This window comes from Electrona antarctica (genome assembly GCF_951216825.1).
Source record: "Electrona antarctica genome assembly, chromosome: 1".
NCBI classification, from domain to species: domain Eukaryota; kingdom Metazoa; phylum Chordata; class Actinopteri; order Myctophiformes; family Myctophidae; genus Electrona; species Electrona antarctica.
This window is the reverse complement of record NC_136806.1, coordinates 9,323,467-9,345,350: the sequence shown is the minus strand read 5'-3', so window position 1 is coordinate 9,345,350 and position 21,884 is coordinate 9,323,467. Positions and strand designations below refer to the sequence as shown.

At 44.0% G+C, this 21,884-nt stretch overlaps 2 protein-coding genes across 2 annotated transcripts in view; both read left to right on the top strand.

The window, feature by feature from the left end:
* The window catches only part of LOC306943452 (CTD small phosphatase-like protein), a 42,239-nt gene that overhangs the window by 10,993 nt on the left and 9,362 nt on the right, over positions 1–21,884 (top strand). Inside the window, exons 2-3 of the mRNA XM_079529808.1 lie at positions 18,988–19,151; positions 20,805–20,879. Coding sequence (XP_079385934.1) covers positions 18,988–19,151; positions 20,805–20,879 — 239 coding nt within the window. The remainder of the gene's footprint in view (positions 1–18,987; positions 19,152–20,804; positions 20,880–21,884) is intronic.
* Positions 1–21,884, top strand: part of LOC306929686 (crystallin J1A-like) — a 163,672-nt gene that overhangs the window by 138,499 nt on the left and 3,289 nt on the right. The gene's annotated exons all lie outside the window — the stretch shown is intronic.

The following is a 21,884-nucleotide window of genomic DNA, read 5'->3' as shown; positions in this document are numbered from 1 at the left end:
GAGAGAGAGATAGTGCTGCACTGTTGCCTGCTAATGAGAGACAGAGAGAGAGAGAGAGAGGGGAGAGGCGAGGGGAGTTGCACCACTCAGTTCACACGGGTGTGATTTATTTTATCAATACTTAGTTGGATGACTGGCAGAATACAATTATAAATTGAAAAGTGACCCCTCCGACCAAGTCTCCGTCTGCACCTACAGTGGGCTGCTCACTGTCTGTCTGTGCTGCTCACACCGTCCGTGAGCTAGAGGTGGGTACTGCCTGCAACCTCATGATAGATATGTATCACGATACAGAGGCCACGATACGATATATATATATATCGATTATACGTTAATTCCAAATAATAACCATTAGGGCTGTGTATTGCCAACAACCTCATCGATGTGTATCATAATACTAGAGTCCTAGATCATCGATTGCCGAAGTTTTGACAAATATATTGTCAGAAATGTTAAAAGTTTCCAAATCAATTTGAAGAAAAAAACGAGGGAATAAAATAAATGTTTTAAATAACAAATGCAATAGATTTAATCATAGATATTGTAACTTTCAGACAAACTGATTCTGATGTTTAACCAATTCAGGCCTGACGTCGAAATTTAAAAAAAAAACTTTTCTAAATCATGACAATTTTCTGAAAGATTTGAGGCACATTTTAACGATTTAAAAAAAATAGCAGACCTACAAGCTCGTAGCGCGCCACTCTGGTGGTTCCCGCCCAAAATGGGTTAAACAGAAGGGAGTTCCAACCGCACCTCTAGCCTATGGCAGGCCAGTCTGGTGCATCTCAGAGGCCTCTAGCCTATGGCAGGCCAGTCTGGTGCATCTCAGAGGCCTCTAGCCTATGGCAGGCCAGTCTGGTGCATCTCAGAGGCAGGACAGGCTACAGGAGAAAAGGAGGCATTGACGCAACTCAGACAGTTTAAGCCCTCATTTTATTAACAGGGTGCTTTTACTTGCACCCTGATAATAAAATAAGGGCTTAAACTGTCTGAGTTGCTCCAGTGCCTCCTTTTCTCCGGATTCTGATGTTTGTTTGTTTTTAAAGTCGCGTCACACACAGCATTTCCTGCCGTACTATCGATATGGTACGATTATATCGGCAAGGAATACGATTAATAGAGCACCGAAGTCTTGACGTCAATATCGGTTGAGGGCACAGTCCACAGGTTCATGTACTTTTTATTTGCATTGTAATCCCCATAGGGGGATTTTAGATCGCCTCATATAAGAACTGTTTGAAAAATAAACCTGTCATCCCGGCAGTTTCACTCGTATGGATATGAAGAATCAACTGACTGAGAAAACACTAATGTTACTGCTGCTGAATTACCGGTAGTTAGATTTATGCTAGAAACAGACTGTATCAGATATGAGTGACTGGCCGTCGTAAACGATACAGAGACACTTCCCTGTCAATATCGCAAGAGACAGCTTGTTTATTTTTGGACCACAATGCTTACTGTATATGAGACGATTTCAAGATGACCCCGGCATGTTATTCTCCATAGAGAAATTACTTCCGTGAATCAGGGGATGATTCAGTGATGTCAGGACGTCGGTGCTCTATTGAACCCCGTGAGCGAGCGCAAGTCAAGTCACAGCCCAGAGCGGACTATTTCACTGGGTGCAGTACTTAGTTTAGACAGTTATTGGTTTAGACTAGTCATTGGTGAGACCAGTCATTAGTCCTACAACTACAACCAATCTCAAACCCTAAACCTAACCTCCCACGGGGCAGCACACCTAAACCTAACTTTAACCCATTTTGTGGCGGGAACCCTTTTTGGTGTTAGCATTATGTTATGCTTTAGCTATTGAAAAATAGCAGATCTACAAGCTCATAGCGCGCCACGAGCTTGTAGGTCTGCTATTTTTGAAAAACCAAAGAACGACTGACATAGAAACATAGATTTTTCAGAAAACTGTCAGGATGTAGAAGACATTTTTAGAAACTGATCTCAGGTCAGAATGGGTTAAACTACTCAGTCTAGGGATGTTAGTTAATTTATTTTGGAGGGAAGATCCTCACACCAAGGAAACCATATACTTACTAGTTACTTCTATGAATTCCCTTTTGGTAAAATGAAAATTATTCTTAACTTAACTAATTTATATGTATTACTCTGAAATTGTGAAATGGAGTCGGGCCCTGAATGATACTCTATACTTTACTATTTGAAGCTCCGGATCCACAGATCCAGTCCGGCTCCATATATGCAGATCTAGGTGATGACCCAGTGTTCTCCATGTATAGTTATCCAGGGTTTGATGAGGTCAGTGTCGTGATCTTCATATATGGAGAGGGCCATATATGGAGCGTCGACCATATATGGTGACGAGACGTGTCACGAGGCGCAACGGGCTGACGGCCATATATGGTGGCGTGACTTGACTGAAGGACGGATGGACGGACACTCGGACAGACGGGTCTTGCAGGTTTTCATAGTAATCTGAAACCTATGGTCACAATTATTGTATGTACGGTTCCAGGTCCTAAATTAGCCATTGATTGTGTTCTGGCCCACAATCTACTGTCTTTGAAAGAGTTTGGCCTGAGGCCAAACTTTTTTTCTGACGATTCTACAAATGTCTTCTAAATCGTGACAGTTTTCTTGAAAAACCTGTTTCTATGTCAGTCGATCTCAAATATGTCAAGGACCCCCAAAATATATCTGTAATTGGCCGCCGACCCCCATCTGAAAAGATGTTGTTCCAGGGACCCCTCCCATGAAGCAAAGATTTGAGTTCAAAACGTTCGCTCTGAAAGAAGATAATTCAAAGATTTGCGCCACATTTTCACGATTTTTCAAAAATAGCAGACCTACAAGCTCGTAGCGCGTCACTCGGTGCTGCGCTATGAGCTTGTAGATCTGCTATTTTTCAATAGCTAAAGTACAACATAATGCTTTAAACACCAAAAGGGGTTCCCGCCCCAAAATGGTTTAAAATATATTTTATGGGCTTTTCTGCTTTATTTGGATATTATACTAGAGAGTGAACAGGATACGGGAGAGAGAGTCTGGAAGTTACACGCATCAAGGTTGTAGTAGGCCATTGGCACCCCATGTCGCGGTACTGTAAATGTGTGCAGTAATCTCGCGCCTTGTAAATGCTAAATTTGCAGGAATCAATAAATTCAGCTAGAGATGTCCCGATACTGTATCGGTATCGGGAAAAGTATCGGATCGGCCCTTATTTGTCATATCGGGTCACATCGGTATCGGTGAATATGCCAGTCTAACCACAGATCCGACACAGGGGTAAGGGGTTGACATGGCAGGTAAATAAAATGTTGGGACATGTGGAGTTTGTTTTGGAGTTGCCCAAACTGCAAGTGCACATTTGAGTGATGAGTCTGCTATAAACACAACACGAGATATAGCTATAAACACAACATGAGATCACGACACTGGTATCGGTATCGGCTAACACAGAAATTGAGGTATCGGGATCGGATCGGAAGCGAAAAAAGTGTATCGGGACATCCCTAAATTCAGCACAGGATTGCGTATATTGTGCATCGGCACAATATACGCAATCCTGTGCTGAATTTCTTTTACCCTGCATGTTTGAAATAAAGATTATTAATTAAGTTGTTAATGAAGTTGTATCCCGTGCTAGACACCACTATGACTTTATAAGATATTAAAGATTTATTTGTGCGTTCCTGTGTTCACACTGCTGCTGCTACTGGTGCTGTGAATCAATAAACTATTAACTCATTCAAAACAACTCAGGAATTTTCAGGGGATGCCACTGCCATCTCTTAACTGCTCAAGTCTACTTTGGAAACACTTGCACTGCTCAGTGCGCATAAGCATTACCAAGAAGAGGGTGTAGGAGCGATGAGGCTTCCTACTGTGCTGTGCTGAAGTCACAGTCAAGCCAAAACCATACAAGACCAGCTTGTGTGGATGAGGAGGAGTGCATCCCAAATCTTACACAAGCACACAATTCTACGATGTGTCAACAACAGGCACAAACCCACCCACGAGTCTGGGCCGCAGCAGCACACAATCCTGTGCCAGGGAGGGAGGCTGGTGGGCCGCAGCAGCACACAATCCTGTGCCAGGGAGGGAGGCTGGCTGGTGAGCCTCTGGAATAACACATTTTTCCTGGTCAGACCCATGCTGCAGTTGTTGTCACACCTACTCCCCTAATGATTGATCAGTGTGCATGTGTTCACAGCCTGCTGCTGCGTAAAGTTGTCAAGACTTGCATACACCTAAGACCATGAGGGGGACCAGAGGGGATTTTTGCAATGCCAAATCATTAGCTAAAGAGGTACCTATTAATTTGTCAAGTATTAGCTAGTAGTGAAGTCTTGACATCTGCAGCAGTAGGTTAGCGATGCAGCAGTTGGCCGAATACCGAATAGCCGAATATGCTTTTTTTTCTTTTTGCCACTATTCGGCCAAATAGTTTCGGTGGACGAATATTCGGTGCATCCCTACAGTAGGTAATAATAGGTATGTGAATTATAAAAATCATTCTGAAATCCTTGACTTACAACTTTGTTCACCAAAGCATGGAGTACTACAGGGGCGACTGTGGCTCAAGAGGTAGAGCAGGTCGTCCAATGATCCATGGGTCGGCGGTTCGAATCCCGGCTCCTCCTGTCTACATGTCGAAGTGTCCTTGGGCAAGACACTGAACCCCAAATTGCTCCCGATGTGCTGGTTGGTACCTTGCATGGCTTCCGCCGCAATCGGTGTATGAATGTGTGTGTGAATGGGTGAATGTAATGCACAATCTATGTAAAGCGCCTTGGATAAAGGCGCTATATAAATGCACCATTTACCATTTACCATTTACAGCATTAGCAAGGTTGGACCTATTATCAATATATTGTGGCCATGAACCGCAGATGTGTAGTTCTGTTGTTAAGATCCGGAACTTGGTACGGGCCTACGGGGTGACTCACCGTGACTTTAAGGGTCTTGGTACGGGGTGACTCACCGTGACTTTTAAGGGTCTTTTGTGTGAGAATCAACAACATACCTTAGAAGACGCCGCCAGTTATGATGAGTCATTTAATAATGGCAACTGCCTGCCCTCAATGTCTCCTGGTTTTATTATAGGACAGAGCAAACGGCAACAGTACAAGAAACGAATACCAGATGAGTCGCCCCTTTACCAACTCGCCCCGGCCGTACCTCCGGCGGAACTGCGCGGCCTGGTATTCCTAAAGTAACCTAAGTAGATTATGCTTAAACCTAACCTTGTTCCTGACCTTAACCTCGGTAAAACTATGCCTAAACCTAACCCTATGCCTAAACGTAACCCCAGTAAAAATATGCCTAAGCCTAAACTTATTTCTAACCATATTCTCAGTAAAACAAAATAAAGAATACAAGAACCGCGGCACCGAACGGTCGGTGGAAAACATTTGGGGATGGTTTAGGGGCGACCATACCTGATGCCTAAGAAACTTAAAAGACCTGCCTTCTTTAAAGGAAACTGCATGACTTGGATTAGTTTTAGTCACATAGACCAAAGCGCAGTCTAGCAAGCAGCATAATCTTTGTGCCCACTAAAACAAATCAAGGACCTTTAGGCTTAGTTTGTTGGTTGGATACAGTACCTTTTTAAAATGTTCTAACCTGGTGTTAAAGGAAACTGCATTTGACTTGGACTATTTTTTGTCACATAGACCAAAGCGCAGTCTAGCAAGCAGCATAATCATCTTTGTGCCCACTAAAACAAATCAAGGCTTTATCAATCTTAGGCTTTGTTCGTTGGATACAGTACCTTTTTAAAATGTTCTAACCTGGTGTTAATCAAAGGGCTCACACTTTCATTGTGTCCATGCAATGCCCCGCTGTTGCAGGTATCTGTCAAGTTAGGTGTTTTCCAACGGATTGGATCAGATGGTGGTCTTTTTATACTGCGGAAACGTTTGGCAGCGTCAGGAATGTCCTACACTTCCTGTTTTATTCCCCTTCTCTGTGTGCACTTGTAGCATGGCCACCACCTCTTGTTGTTTTGGTCACTAGAAGTAGGCACATGTTGACCGTTGAAGTGTTTGCCATGAGTATCAACAACTATTTGTTGCACTTGATACATTTTGATTTTATTCTTTTTTTTTATTATAAATAACTCAACTTTCATCTGCTGTTAGAATATTATTGTTTCATGTTTTAAAGGGGCATTCCACTCATTTTCAACATTTTACTATGTCATTAATATACCTTAGAACTGTTGTGTGGAAATAATATAAAAGTCCCCACATTCTGTGTTTCCTAGAACTGTAGGTCTGAAAAAAATCATTAACATGGTGAATCACATCTTGATGATGTCATCAAGATGTGTTTCACCATGTTAATGATTTTTTTCACAATTGCAGTTCTATAGGAAACACAGAATGGGGTGACTTTTATTAGTTCAGGTCTATTGATGACATAGTAAAATGTTGAAAATGAGTGGAATGCCCCTTTAAGCACTTCTGTTTTATCAAGGCAGGTCAGACTCAAGTTTTTGTTCTTTTTTTTATTTTAATAAATTCCTTGCATAATTCACATTTATTTCATTGTTAGTGGGTGCTTTAGTACTGCAGTTCATCACAGTATCTCAGTGAGTCTGTCTGGAACAGAGTATGGATTGTACTCTGATCAGATACAGAGTGGTGTAGACGAGAAGAGTGGCCTCATTGAGGGGGCAGAAAACAGCACTCGAGCGCTGTTTGTTCATGCAGCACTGGACAGTGACAAGGTGGAGTTTTAAATGCATTGTTTTCAATCAGCAACTTTAGGCATGTGTGCAACATGACAACTGTTTAAAGTATTATACGGTGACAACTAAAGTCTCTGTAATGTTTATTGTTATGTTGTACTATTACTAAAATAAAGGGATTTTAGATCATTAGATCATTGCCTGAGTCCAGTGCATTCTGCCAACTTCCAGTCCAGGACTTTTGTAACTATTCTTCTCCCCATAGCCGACCTTGATAGCCGCACAGAGCAGCCATTGGACTGGCAAGAGGCCGTAATTAATTTGACAGTCCGGAAGTTGATGAAGAGAGAGGGAGAGCTTTTCTTTTTTTTAAACTTAATTTTTATTTGCAGGTAGACAAATAAATACAAATAAAAAAAAACATAAAATGACAATTACAGTGCTGCAAGGGTTCAGATACATCATTAATATACAACATATTCCAGTCCATTTATGAATGTCCATCATTATTAACATTGGTGTCGTTTTGTTGATCCTTATAGTCAGTCCATTTCTCCCATTTTTCAATGAATAGTTCCTCTTGTAGTCTCAATATATGAGTTAGTTTTTCCATTACAAATATCTCCTCCACAATGCTCAGCCACTGCTCAACTGGGGGTTCGAGAGAGAGCTTTTCATGCAGCCAGGACATGATCCCACGTTCCTTTTGTGTTTTTCCACGAAGGTCTTCGGTTGTCTTCTGGAGGCCGCCTGCCTGGTTTTGTGTTCTGAGGGGGGTAAAGTGAGCCTTGTGTTCTGAGGGGGGTAAAGTGAGCCTTGTGTTCTGAGGGGGGTAAAGTGAGCCTTGTGTTCTGAGGGGGGTAAAGTGAGCCTTGGGTTCTGAGGGGGGTAAAGTGAGCCTTGTGTTCTGAGGGGGGTAAAGTGAGCCTTGTGTTCTGAGGGGGGTAAAGTGAGCCTTGTGTTCTGAGGGGGGTAAAGTGAGCCTTGGGTTCTGAGGGGGGTAAAGTGAGCCTTGGGTTCTGAGGGGGGTAAAGTGAGCCTTGGGTTCTGAGGGGGGTAAAGTGAGCCTTGGGTTCTGAGGGGGGTAAAGTGAGCCTTGGGTTCTGAGGGGGTAAAGTGAGCCTTGTGTTCTGAGGGGGGTAAAGTGAGCCTTGGGTTCTGAGGGGGGTAAAGTGAGCCTTGGGTTCTGAGGGGGTAAAGTGAGCCTTGGGTTCTGAGGGGGTAAAGTGAGCCTTGGGTTCTGAGGGGGGTAAAGTGAGCCTTGGGTGGGTCGTGTCTTTAGTGTGTTCTGAGGGGGTAAAGTGAGCCTTGGGTGGGTCGTGTCTTTAGTGTGTTCTGAGGGGGTAAAGTGAGCCTTGGGTGGGTCGTGTCTTTAGTGTGTTCTGAGGGGGTAAAGTGAGCCTTGTGTTCTGAGGGGGGTAAAGTGAGCCTTGTGTTCTGAGGGGGGTAAAGTGAGCCTTGTGTTCTGAGGGGGTAAAGTGAGCCTTGTGTTCTGAGGGGGGTAAAGTGAGCCTTGTGTTCTGAGGGGGTAAAGTGAGCCTTGGGTTCTGAGGGGGTAAAGTGAGCCTTGTGTTCTGAGGGGGTAAAGTGAGCCTTGTGTTCCGAGGGGGGTAAAGTGAGCCTTGGGTTCTGAGGGGGTAAAGTGAGCCTTGTGTTCTGAGGGGGGTAAAGTGAGCCTTGGGTTCTGAGGGGGTAAAGTGAGCCTTGTGTTCCGAGGGGGGTAAAGTGAGCCTTGTGTTCCGAGGGGGGTAAAGTGAGCCTTGGGTTCTGAGGGGGTAAAGTGAGCCTTGTGTTCTGAGGGGGTAAAGTGAGCCTTGTGTTCCGAGGGGGGTAAAGTGAGCCTTGGGTTCTGAGGGGGTAAAGTGAGCCTTGGGTTCTGAGGGGGTAAAGTGAGCCTTGGGTTCCGAGGGGGGTAAAGTGAGCCTTGGGTTCTGAGGGGGTAAAGTGAGCCTTGTGTTCTGGGGGGGGTAAAGTGAGCCTTGTGTTCTGAGGGGGGTAAAGTGAGCCTTGGGTTCTGAGGGGGGTAAAGTGAGCCTTGTGTTCTGAGGGGGTAAAGTGAGCCTTGGGTGGGTCAGTGTTCTGAGGGGGGTAAAGTGAGCCTTGGGTGGGTCAGTGTTCTGAGGGGGGTAAAGTGAGCCTTGGGTTCTGAGGGGGTAAAGTGAGCCTTGGGTGGGTCAGTGTTCTGAGGGGGGTAAAGTGAGCCTTGGGTTCTGAGGGGGTAAAGTGAGCCTTGGGTGGGTCGTGTCTTTAGTGTGTTCTGAGGGGGTAAAGTGAGCCTTGGGTGGGTCGTGTCTTTAGTGTGTTCTGAGGGGGTAAAGTGAGCCTTGGGTGGGTCGTGTCTTTAGTGTGTTCTGAGGGGGTAAAGTGAGCCTTGTGTTCTGAGGGGGGTAAAGTGAGCCTTGTGTTCTGAGGGGGGTAAAGTGAGCCTTGTGTTCTGAGGGGGTAAAGTGAGCCTTGTGTTCTGAGGGGGGTAAAGTGAGCCTTGTGTTCTGAGGGGGTAAAGTGAGCCTTGGGTTCTGAGGGGGTAAAGTGAGCCTTGTGTTCTGAGGGGGTAAAGTGAGCCTTGTGTTCCGAGGGGGGTAAAGTGAGCCTTGGGTTCTGAGGGGGTAAAGTGAGCCTTGTGTTCTGAGGGGGGTAAAGTGAGCCTTGGGTTCTGAGGGGGTAAAGTGAGCCTTGTGTTCTGAGGGGGTAAAGTGAGCCTTGTGTTCCGAGGGGGGTAAAGTGAGCCTTGGGTTCTGAGGGGGTAAAGTGAGCCTTGTGTTCTGAGGGGGTAAAGTGAGCCTTGTGTTCCGAGGGGGGTAAAGTGAGCCTTGGGTTCTGAGGGGGTAAAGTGAGCCTTGGGTTCTGAGGGGGTAAAGTGAGCCTTGGGTTCCGAGGGGGGTAAAGTGAGCCTTGGGTTCTGAGGGGGTAAAGTGAGCCTTGTGTTCTGAGGGGGTAAAGTGAGCCTTGTGTTCCGAGGGGGTTAAAGTGAGCCTTGGGTTCTGAGGGGGTAAAGTGAGCCTTGGGTTCCGAGGGGGGTAAAGTGAGCCTTGGGTTCTGAGGGGGTAAAGTGAGCCTTGTGTTCTGAGGGGGGTAAAGTGAGCCTTGGGTTCTGAGGGGGGTAAAGTGAGCCTTGTGTTCTGAGGGGGGTAAAGTGAGCCTTGGGTTCTGAGGGGGTAAAGTGAGCCTTGGGTGGGTCAGTGTTCTGAGGGGGTAAAGTGAGCCTTGGGTGGGTCAGTGTTCTGAGGGGGGTAAAGTGAGCCTTGGGTGGGTCAGTGTTCTGAGGGGGTAAAGTGAGCCTTGGGTGGGTCAGTGTTCTGAGGGGGTAAAGTGAGCCTTGGGTGGGTCAGTGTTCTGAGGGGGGTAAAGTGAGCCTTGGGTTCTGAGGGGGTAAAGTGAGCCTTGGGTGGGTCAGTGTTCTGAGGGGGGTAAAGTGAGCCTTGGGTGGGTCAGTGTTCTGAGGGGGGTAAAGTGAGCCTTGGGTTCTGAGGGGGTAAAGTGAGCCTTGGGTGGGTCAGTGTTCTGAGGGGGGTAAAGTGAGCCTTGGGTTCTGAGGGGGTAAAGTGAGCCTTGGGTTCCGAGGGGGGTAAAGTGAGCCTTGGGTGGGTCATGTCTTTAGCTGCAGGGGAGTCGGTGAGAGGAATGCTGCCTTGTATAGGCTGAGAGGGGGGTCCGGATGCCTCCAGAGTAGACCCCCCTCCCTCCCTTGTGTGCATGTCCAGGCTGCTTCACTCGCTTACCTGCCAGCCGGAACACGGCAGCCACAGGCAGGGAAGAAACGTAGGCCGGCCTTCGAAAAGGGAGGCAGCTGTTGAACCAATCAAGTGACAAGAGTCAAGGCGGGGGACGGATGAGAGGAGGAGCATTCAGCTTTCAACTTGTCACTATTAATAAAAGCCCAGTGTCTGATTTAGGCTCCCTGGAATTTATGTCCCTGGAATGAAGGGGGTGGGGGGGAACTATGTGAACTATGGGTGATCGGTGATGTCACTTGGTCGGCCAAAGTTATTACCTGGTTGCCGGTTGGTTACTTTGGCAGGCCCCAGGTCAGTTATTACCTGGTTGCCGGTTGGTTACTTTGGCAGGCCCCAGGTCAGCAACACGGAGTTGTTTTAACCCATTTATACCTGAGGACGATTCTACAAATGTCTTCTAAATCCTGACAGTTTTCTGAAAAACTCATGTTTCTATGTCGTATGTAATTGGCCACCGACTGCCATCTGAAAATATGTTGTTCCAGGGACCTCCCCGCAGAAGCAAAGATTTGAGTTACAAACGTTCGCCCTGAAAGAATATATATTCAAAAATTTGCACCACATTTTTCAAAAATAGCAGACCTATTAGCTATTTTTCAATAGCTAAAGTATAACATAATGCTTAACCCATTCTGGGCGGGAACCCCTTTTGGTGTTAGCATTACGTTATGCTTTAGCTATTGAAAAATAGCAGATCTACAAGCTCAGAGCACGCCACCGCGTTCACGGTTCACGTATGAAACAGCGTTCACGTGTCATTGCCCCATAACGTGAACGTGCGCAATGATAGTCAACGGAGTGCTGGCTCGAGCTGCAATACCAAATTCGGCCACTATGTCCATTTCGCCTCAGGGTTTCCTCCGGGTGCCGTCTCTAGTATTAATATATATATATACTCTAAGGTACAGAGTGGGGGGAAATGAAGGGGGGGGGGGGGGGGGGGGGTTATCGGGGGAAGGATCATTTCCTCTCCCTTGGGTCTGCTGCTGAAAGGTGGATTCAGGGCCGATTTAAAAGATGTAAGTGATCTGCATTTTTTTGAGGGAGGGGGGTCAGGCCACGCCTGGGTGACCGTGTTGTAGAAGGAGAATTTACCCATATTGCCTCAGGTCTAAATATATATTATATATACTACAGTGGTATAAATGTAGACTGCTATCTTCTGGCTCGTCACAGGAATTATCAGTTCACGTGACAGCTAAGGGACATGACCGTGAGTGGTTTAGTCCAGTGGTTCCCAAAGTGGGGTCCGGGGACCCCCAGGGGTCCTTGAGGGAGTTCCAGGGGGGACCCAGCTAAATGATAGTTGGGAACCAAATGGACCATTATGGGTCTGTAACTCTGAGAGTGTACAAATGGAACCAAATGGTTTGGTTTGGTTCCATTTGTACACTCTCAGAGTTAAATTAACATTGATTTTACAATATAAATTGGGGGTCCCAGAGATAGAAATACCATTCAATGGGGGTCCATGCTAGACTAATGCATGTCAAACTGGGGGTCCTTGGAATTAAATGGGTTGAGAATCACCGCTAGAGCCGTCAAAATCTTCTCTTATGGGGGTCCCTGGTGTATCTCTTCAAATTGGGGTCCGTGGGCTAATTAGTTTCAATTTGGGGGTCCTTGACATGAAAAAGTTTGGGAACCACTGGTTTAGTCCTTCTTTTATGTGGACTGTTGAGTGCAGTCTGCACAGGTATCAGGCTATCAGCCACAGGACAGTATGCCAAAAAATACAGCCCGAAATAGAAGCCGTTTGAAGTCCCCCAGCCTCAGCCTGCTCATTCCTACAGTCTAATGAAGAGTGCAGGTCTGCATGTCGTTGCTGTTTGTTGCAAAAACCTCGTATCTCCACATTTCAACTTTTTTTTGTTTCTTCGTAAACGAATGCCCTAATACTTCTTTGTCGTACAAGTGTGTTGCACAAAAGTAGCGAAAATATCCGCACTACAAGCCTGCAAGCATGTAGATCAGATAATAGATATATATATAAGAAAGCTAGATGGCTCACCCGCGCTCTGGCCAGAGACTCCGCCTTGAGCCATCTAGCCTTTATATATATCTATGGATCAGACTGCTATTTTTAACATTTTGCGAGTGAAAGTGATACATTGTGCCTGTGGCTTTTATATAAATATGGACGAACGAAAAGCAATAAGAGATAATGGATATTTTGGAACACAGGTGCCCCCCCCATTTCTTGAGAAGGAACAGTTTTGGACTTGGGGGCGACTCACACGGTCGCAACAGATTGATGTATGCTTGTTGTATACAAAGGGTGTGATACATCTTGCCCCAATGCATTTCCAATGGGAGTCACATGGTTTGACACAACATTTGTGTTGTATGAGGGGGAGGGGGGGCAGTCGAAACACAGCCGAAAGCCATACAACAGCTTGTAGTCCAAAATGTTGTATCAAACCATGTGACTTCCATTGGAAATGCTTTGGGGCGGCCATGACACTTACATCTTGCTTACATCTAGCATGCATCAATGTTGTATGCTAGATCAAAAGGTGTGAGTGAGGCCATAGGAGGCAGACACCAGACAATGACGATATTCACTTTACACCCCGTCGTCGTCCTCTTGTTTGGTCACAGTGTCTCAGTCCAACAGCAGTCTAAAGAAACAGTTTGTTTGGTCACAGTGTCTCAGTCCAACAGCAGTCTAAAGAAACAGTTTGTTTGGTCACAGTGTCTCAGTCCAACAGCAGTCTAAAGAAACAGTTTGTTTTGTCACAGTGTCTCAGTCCAACAGCAGTCTAAAGAAACAGTTTGTTTGGTCACAGTGTCTCAGTCCAACAGCAGTCTAAAGAAACAGTTTGTTTTGTCACAGTGTCTCAGTCCAACAGCAGTCTAAAGAAACAGTTTGTTTGGTCACAGTGTCTCAGTCCAACAGCAGTCTAAAGAAACAGTTTGTTTGGTCACAGTGTCTCAGTCCAACAGCAGTCTAAAGAAATAGTTTGTTTTGTCACAGTGTCTCAGTCCAACAGCAGTCTAAAGAAACAGTTTGTTTGGTCACAGTGTCTCAGTCCAACAGCAGTCTAAAGAAACAGTTTGTTTGGTCACAGTGTCTCAGTCCAACAGCAGTCTAAAGAAATAGTTTGTTTTGTCACAGTGTCTCAGTCCAACAGCAGTCTAAAGAAACAGTTTGTTTTGTCACAGTGAGGCAGTCCAACAGCAGTCTAAAGAAACAGTTTGTTTTGTCACAGTGAGGCAGTCCAACAGCAGTCTAAAGAAACAGTTTGTTTTGTCACAGTGAGGCAGTCCAACAGCAGTCTAAAGAAACAGTTTGTTTGGTCACACCGTCACAGTGTCTCAGTCCAACAGCAGTCTAAAGAAACAGTTTGTTTGGTCACAGTGTCTCAGTCCAACAGCAGTCTAAAGAAACAGTTTGTTTGGTCACAGTGTCTCAGTCCAACAGCAGTCTAAAGAAACAGTTTGTTTGGTCACAGTGTCTCAGTCCATCAGCAGTCTAAAAAAACAGTTTGTTTTGTCACAGTCCAACAGCAGTCTAAAGAAACAGTTTGTTTTGTCACAGTGTCTGTCCAACAGCAGTCTAAAGAAACAGTTTGTTTTGTCACAGTGAGGCAGTCCAACAGCAGTCTAAAGAAACAGTTTGTTTGGTCACACCGTCACAGTGTCTCAGTCCAACAGCAGTCTAAAGAAACAGTTTGTTTGGTCACAGTGTCTCAGTCCAACAGCAGTCTAAAGAAACAGTTTGTTTGGTCAGTGTCTCAGTCCAACAGCAGTCTAAAGAAACAGTTTGTTTGGTCACAGTGTCTCAGTCCATCAGCAGTCTAAAGAAACAGTTTGTTTTGTCACAGTCCAACAGCAGTCTAAAGAAACAGTTTGTTTTGTCACAGTGTCTCAGTCCAACAGCAGTCTAAAGAAACAGTTTGTTTGGTCACAGTGTCTCAGTCCAACAGCAGTCTAAAGAAACAGTTTGTTTTGTCACAGTGTCTCAGTCCAACAGCAGTCTAAAGAAACAGTTTGTTTTGTCACAGTGTCTCAGTCCAACAGCAGTCTAAAGAAACAGTTTGTTTGGTCACAGTGTCTCAGTCCAACAGCAGTCTAAAGAAACAGTTTGTTTGGTCAGTGTCTCAGTCCAACAGCAGTCTAAAGAAACAGTTTGTTTGGTCACAGTGTCTCAGTCCATCAGCAGTCTAAAGAAACAGTTTGTTTTGTCACAGTCCAACAGCAGTCTAAAGAAACAGTTTGTTTTGTCACAGTGTCTCAGTCCAACAGCAGTCTAAAGAAACAGTTTGTTTGGTCACAGTGTCTCAGTCCAACAGCAGTCTAAAGAAACAGTTTGTTTTGTCACAGTGTCTCAGTCCAACAGCAGTCTAAAGAAACAGTTTGTTTTGTCACAGTGTCTCAGTCCAACAGCAGTCTAAAGAAACAGTTTGTTTTGTCACAGTGTCTCAGTTCAACAGCAGTCTAAAGAAACAGTTTGTTTTGTCACAGTGAGGCAGTCCAACAGCAGTCTAAAGAAACAGTTTGTTTTGTCACAGTGTCTCAGTCCAACAGCAGTCTAAAGAAACAGTTTGTTTTGTCACAGTGAGGCAGTCCAACAGCAGTCTAAAGAAACAGTTTGTTTTGTCACAGTGTCTCAGTCCAACAGCAGTCTAAAGAAACAGTTTGTTTTGTCACAGTGAGGCAGTCCAACAGCAGTCTAAAGAAACAGTTTGTTTGGTCACAGTGTCTCAGTCCAACAGCAGTCTAAAGAAACAGTTTGTTTGGTCACACCGTCACAGTGTCTCAGTCCAACAGCAGTCTAAAGAAACAGTTTGTTTGGTCACAGTGTCTCAGTCCAACAGCAGTCTAAAGAAACAGTTTGTTTTGTCACAGTGTCTCAGTCCAACAGCAGTCTAAAGAAACAGTTTGTTTTGTCACAGTGTCTCAGTCCAACAGCAGTCTAAAGAAACAGTTTGTTTTGTCAGTGTCTCAGTCCAACAGCAGTCTAAAGAAACAGTTTGTTTTGTCAGTGTCTCAGTCCAACAGCAGTCTAAAGAAACAGTTTGTTTTGTCACAGTGTCGCAGAAGTCCAACAACAGTCTAAAGAAACAGTTTGTTTTGTCACAGTGTCGCAGAAGTCCAACAGCAGTCTAAATAAACAGTTTGTTTTGTCACAGTGTCTCAGTCCAACAGCAGTCTAAAGAAACAGTTTGTTTTGTCACAGTGTCTCAGTCCAACAGCAGTCTAAAGAAACAGTTTGTTTTGTCACAGTGTCTCAGTTCAACAGCAGTCTAAAGAAACAGTTTGTTTTGTCACAGTGAGGCAGTCCAACAGCAGTCTAAAGAAACAGTTTGTTTTGTCACAGTGTCTCAGTCCAACAGCAGTCTAAAGAAACAGTTTGTTTTGTCACAGTGAGGCAGTCCAACAGCAGTCTAAAGAAACAGTTTGTTTTGTCACAGTGTCTCAGTCCAACAGCAGTCTAAAGAAACAGTTTGTTTTGTCACAGTGAGGCAGTCCAACAGCAGTCTAAAGAAACAGTTTGTTTGGTCACAGTGTCTCAGTCCAACAGCAGTCTAAAGAAACAGTTTGTTTGGTCACACCGTCACAGTGTCTCAGTCCAACAGCAGTCTAAAGAAACAGTTTGTTTGGTCACAGTGTCTCAGTCCAACAGCAGTCTAAAGAAACAGTTTGTTTTGTCACAGTGTCTCAGTCCAACAGCAGTCTAAAGAAACAGTTTGTTTTGTCACAGTGTCTCAGTCCAACAGCAGTCTAAAGAAACAGTTTGTTTTGTCAGTGTCTCAGTCCAACAGCAGTCTAAAGAAACAGTTTGTTTTGTCAGTGTCTCAGTCCAACAGCAGTCTAAAGAAACAGTTTGTTTTGTCACAGTGTCGCAGAAGTCCAACAACAGTCTAAAGAAACAGTTTGTTTTGTCACAGTGTCGCAGAAGTCCAACAGCAGTCTAAATAAACAGTTTGTTTTGTCACAGTGTCTCAGTCCAACAGCAGTCTAAAGAAACAGTTTGTTTTGTCACAGTGTCTCAGAAGTCCAACAGCAGTCTAAAGAAACAGTTTGTTTTGTCACAGTGTCGCAGAAGTCCAACAGCAGTCTAAAGAAACAGTTTGTTTTGTCACAGTGTCGCAGAAGTCCAACAGCAGTCTAAAGAAACAGTTTGTTTTGTCACAGTGTCGCAGAAGTCCAACAGCAGTCTAAAGAAACAGTTTGTTTTGTCACAGTGTCTCAGTCCAACAGCAGTCTAAAGAAACAGTTTGTTTATTTAGACTTCTGAGACACTGAGACAAAACAAACTGTTTCTTTAGACTGCTGTTGGACTGAGACACTGTGACCAAACAAACTGTTTCTTTAGACTGCTGTTGGACTGAGACACTGTGACCAAACAAACTGTGTCTTTAGACTGCTGTTGGACTGAGACACTGTGACCAAACAAACTGTTTATTTAGACTTCTGAGACACTGAGACAAAACAGTTTGTTTGGTCACAGTGTCTCAGTCCAACAGCAGTCTAAAGACACAGTTTGTTTGGTCACAGTGTCTCAGTCCAACAGCAGTCTAAAGAAACAGTTTGTTTGGTCACAGTGTCTCAGTCCAACAGCAGTCTAAAGAAACACTCTTGTTTGGTCACAGTGTCTCAGTCCAACAGCAGTCTAAGGGTGCACTCACACGGTTAATGCAATTCTCGTGCTCGTTGGATGCATGTTGTGTAGTGTCATGGCCGCCCAATGTATTTCCAATGGAGGTCACATGGTTTGACACAACATTGTGTTGTGTGAGGGGGAGGGGCGTTTCGACTGCGCCCCTCCCCCTCACACAACACAATGTTGTGTCAAACCATGTGACCTCCATTGGAAATACATTGGGCGGCCATGACACTACACAACATGCATCCAACGAGCACGAGAATTGCATTAAAGGTGTGAGCTCAGCCTAAAGAAACAGTTTGTTTTGTCACAGTGTCTCAGAAGTCCAACAGCAGTCTAAAGAAACAGTTTGTTTTGTCACAGTGTCTCAGAAGTCCAACAGCAGTCTAAAGAAACAGTTTGTTTTGTCACAGTGTCTCAGAAGTCCAACAGCAGTCTAAAGAAACAGTTTGTTTTGTCACAGTGTCTCAGTCCAACAGCAGTGTAAAGAAACAGTTTGTTTTGTCAGTGTCTCAGTCCAACAGCAGTCTAAAGAAACAGTTTGTTTTGTCACAGTGTCTCAGTCCAACAGCAGTCTAAAGAAACAGTTTGTTTTGTCACAGTGTCGCAGAAGTCCAACAGCAGTCTAAAGAAACAGTTTGTTTTGTCACAGTGTCTCAGAAGTCCAACAGCAGTCTAAAGAAACAGTTTGTTTTGTCACAGTGTCTCAGAAGTCCAACAGCAGTCTAAAGAAACAGTTTGTTTTGTCACAGTGTCTCAGAAGTCCAACAGCAGTCTAAAGAAACAGTTTGTTTTGTCACAGTGTCTCAGTCCAACAGCAGTCTAAAGAAACAGTTTGTTTTGTCACAGTGTCTCAGTCCAACAGCAGTCTAAAGAAACAGTTTGTTTTGTCACAGTGTCTCAGTCCAACAGCAGTCTAAAGAAACAGTTTGTTTTGTCTCAGAAGTCCAACAGCAGTCTAAAGAAACAGTTTGTTTGGTCACAGTGTCTCAGTCCAACAGCAGTCTAAAGAAACAGTTTGTTTTGTCACAGTGTCTCAGAAGTCCAACAGCAGTCTAAAGAAACAGTTTGTTTTGTCACAGTGTCTCAGTCCAACAGCAGTCTAAAGAAACAGTTTGTTTTGTCACAGTGTCTCAGTCCAACAGCAGTCTAAAGAAACAGTTTGTTTTGTCTCAGTGTCTCAGAAGTCCAACAGCAGTCTAAAGAAACAGTTTGTTTGGTCACAGTGTCTCAGTCCAACAGCAGTCTAAAGAAACAGTTTGTTTTGTCAGTGTCTCAGAAGTCCAACAGCAGTCTAAAGAAACAGTTTGTTTGGTCACAGTGTCTCAGTTCAACAGCAGTCTAAAGAAACAGTGTGTTTTGTCAGTGTCTCAGTCCAACAGCAGTCTAAAGAAACAGTTTGTTTTGTCTCAGTGTCTCAGAAGTCCAACAGCAGTCTAAAGAAACAGTTTGTTTTGTCACAGTGTCTCAGTCCAACAGCAGTCTAAAGAAACAGTTTGTTTTGTCACAGTGTCTCAGTCCAACAGCAGTCTAAAGAAACAGTTTGTTTTGTCACAGTGTCTCAGTCCAACAGCAGTCTAAAGAAACAGTTTGTTTTGTCACAGTGTCTCAGAAGTCCAACAGCAGTCTAAAGAAACAGTTTGTTTTGTCTCAGTGTCTCAGAAGTCCAACAGCAGTCTAAAGAAACAGTTTGTTTTGTCTCAGTGTCTCAGAAGTCCAACAGCAGTCTAAAGAAACAGTTTGTTTTGTCTCAGTGTCTCAGAAGTCCAACAGCAGTCTAAAGAAACAGTTTGTTTTGTCTCAGTGTCTCAGAAGTCCAACAGCAGTCTAAAGAAACAGTTTGTTTTGTCACAGTGACAGTGTTAACAGTTTGTTTTGTCTCAGTGTCTCAGAAGTCCAACAGCAGTCTAAAGAAACAGTTTGTTTTGTCACAGTGACAGTGTTAACAGTTTGTTTTGTCTCAGTGTCTCAGAAGTCCAACAGCAGTCTAAAGAAACAGAGGAGTCGGAGCATCTTCAGCTCGTTCTTCTGCTGCTTCCGCAACTACAATGTGGACACGCCCACCTCCAACAGCACCTCCTGCAGCCCCCTGCCTCCACCTGTGGAAGAGAATGGATCCCCTCCCAAGGTGAGCACCGCCTCCCACCCCCCCCCCCCCCCCCCCTGCGCGTGCACATGGAACACACAACGTACTGTACCAGTGGTGGAAAAAAGTACTGAATAGTTTTGCTTAAGTAAAAGTACCAATACTGCAATTTAGAACTACTTTGTTACAAGTAAAAGTACGGAATTGAAAATGTACTTGAGTAAAAGTACAAAAGTATCGGCATCAAAATGTACTTGAAGTACTAAAAGTAAAAGTATTCATATTGCAGGTATTCATATCCCATTTCACAAGTTCAAAATGTGTACAAAATCTATTGAAATCTATTTTCAAATGGCCGAAATGTATAGGGTTGAAGTGGTTAATGTATGTTTTCTAATCAAAATCGCCAAAGTAACTAAAGTTGTCAAATAATTGTAGTGGAGTAAAAGTACAAATTTTGTCACTACATTAGATGTAGTGGAGTAGAAGTAAAAGTATTGGAAATTGGAAATACTCAGGTAAAGTACAAATACCTCAAAATTGTACTTAAAGGACCACTTCACCACTTTTCAATTTTTCTTCCTATAATTGGTCCTAACTAATGTTCATGATAAAATACCACCATTTTTTCCTACTCAGTCTGTGTCTCATAGGAAGGCTGTGGGCGGTTCAGAAACCCGTCCACCAGTGACATCATCGATGGTGAATCCAAGCTAATAGAAACGGCAGGCTTTCTTTTCCTGAAAAGTTGCAATGCAAAAGTTGAAGCCATCGTTATCATGATAATAAAAATCTAAATATATTTTAAAACAAATCTTGTTTAAAAATAAATCTGCCTAATGATGATGTCACTGGTGGACGGGTGTCCGAACTGCCCAAAGCCCTCCTATGAGACACAGACTGAGTAGGAAAAAATGGTGGTGTTTTATCATGAACATTAGTGAGGACCAATTATATGAAGAGATGTTGAAAAGTGGTGAAGTGGTCCTTTAAGTGCAGTACTTAAGTACAAGTACTTAGTTACTTTCCACCACTGCAACGTACCCCCTTGAACGTGAATAGAGTCAACATAGCAAGCTGTGACTTTTCAGTGACATTCGGAAAGATAATTGCATGTTACAAAATTCACCTGTAACTCAGCTTAACACATCATCATCCGTCATTAAAAAAAATCACACCTGTGTGAACTGAGTGGTGCAACCCCCCCCCCCCTCTCTCTCTGTTTCTGGCACAACAGCACCACTTTTGCCCCTACTGGTACTCATGGTCACACACAGGTTAACACATGGGTTAACACACAGTCACATAGGTTAACACGGACATTGCTGTTCCTTGGAGTAGTTGCACCACTCAAAAAATATTATCCTCTGTTAACTTTTAACTATACGTTTTCATCTGTTGTAAATTGTCCATGAGTGTGAATGGTGTTTTTCTTCTTTTTTTTGTCAACTTTTGTGTTTTGTTCCCTCTCTCCTCCTGACTGTGTGTGTGTGTGTGTGTGTGTGTGTGTGTGTGTGTGTGTGTGTGTGTGTGTGTGTGTGTGTGTGTGTGTGTGTGTGTGTGTGTGTGTGTGTGTGTGTGTGTGTGTGTGTGTGTGTGTGTGTGTGTGTGTGTGTGTGTGTGTGTGTGTGTGTGTGTGTGTGTGTGTGTGTGTGTGTGTGTGTGTGTGTGTGTGTGTGTGTGTGTGGGTGGTAGTGTGACCAGGTTGAGGTCATCCCTGTCCCCTGTGTATGTATTGCCTTGTTTTATTTCCCCCCCCCATGTTCCTCTGCATGAATGCAGGCCGACTGGGCCACTGGTGCTGCTCACATCCTGCCTGACGTGGGCTCTGGTGCTGCTCACACCCTGCCTGACACGGGCTCTGGTGCACCGGCTTAACCCAGTCCATTGGCAGTGGTGGAAAGAGTACTGGCATTCTTTACTTAAACCCATTTAGGCCTGACGTCGAAATTAAAAAAAAAAAATCTTCTAAATCCTCCAGTTTTCTGAAATAAATATTTTCACGATTTTTCAAAAATAGCAGACCTACAAGCTTGTAGATCTGCTATTTTTCAATAGCTAAATTATAACATAATGTTTTAAAACACCAAAAGGGGTTCCCGCCCAAAATGGGTTAAGCAGAAGTACCAATACTGCAATGTAGAAGTACTCTGTTACAAGTAAAAAGTACAGAATTCAAAATTTACTTGAGTAAAAGTACAAAAGTATTGTTATCAAAAATGTACTTAAAAGTACCACAAGTAGAAACTGCTCATTAAACAGTGTCTCATTTCAAGTTTTCAAATGTATAGCCGGCTGGAGTGGTTCATGTATGTTTCGTAACGGCAATCGAAATCTTCAAAGTAACTATGTATTAACTAAAGTTTTCAAATTAATGTAGTGGAGGAAAAAAGTACAATATTTGGATCCGAGATGTAGTGGAGTAGAAGTAAAAAGTATTGGAAATTGGAAATACTCAAGTAAAGTACAAATAGCTTGTCTGTACTTAACCCATTTTGGGCGGGAACCCCTTTTGGTGTTAGCATTATGTTATGCTTTAGCTATTGAAAAATAGCAGATCTACAAGCTCATAGCGCGCAGTGGCGCGCTACGAGCTTGTAGGTCTGCTATTTTTGAAAAATCGAAGAACCACTGACATAGAAACAGCTTTTTCAGGATGTAGAAGACATTTTTAGAATCTGATCTCAGGGTCAAAATGGGGTTAAGTACAGTACTTAGGTAAAGGTACTTAGTTACTTTCCACCACTGTCCATTGCTATGCTTCAGCTAATTTTC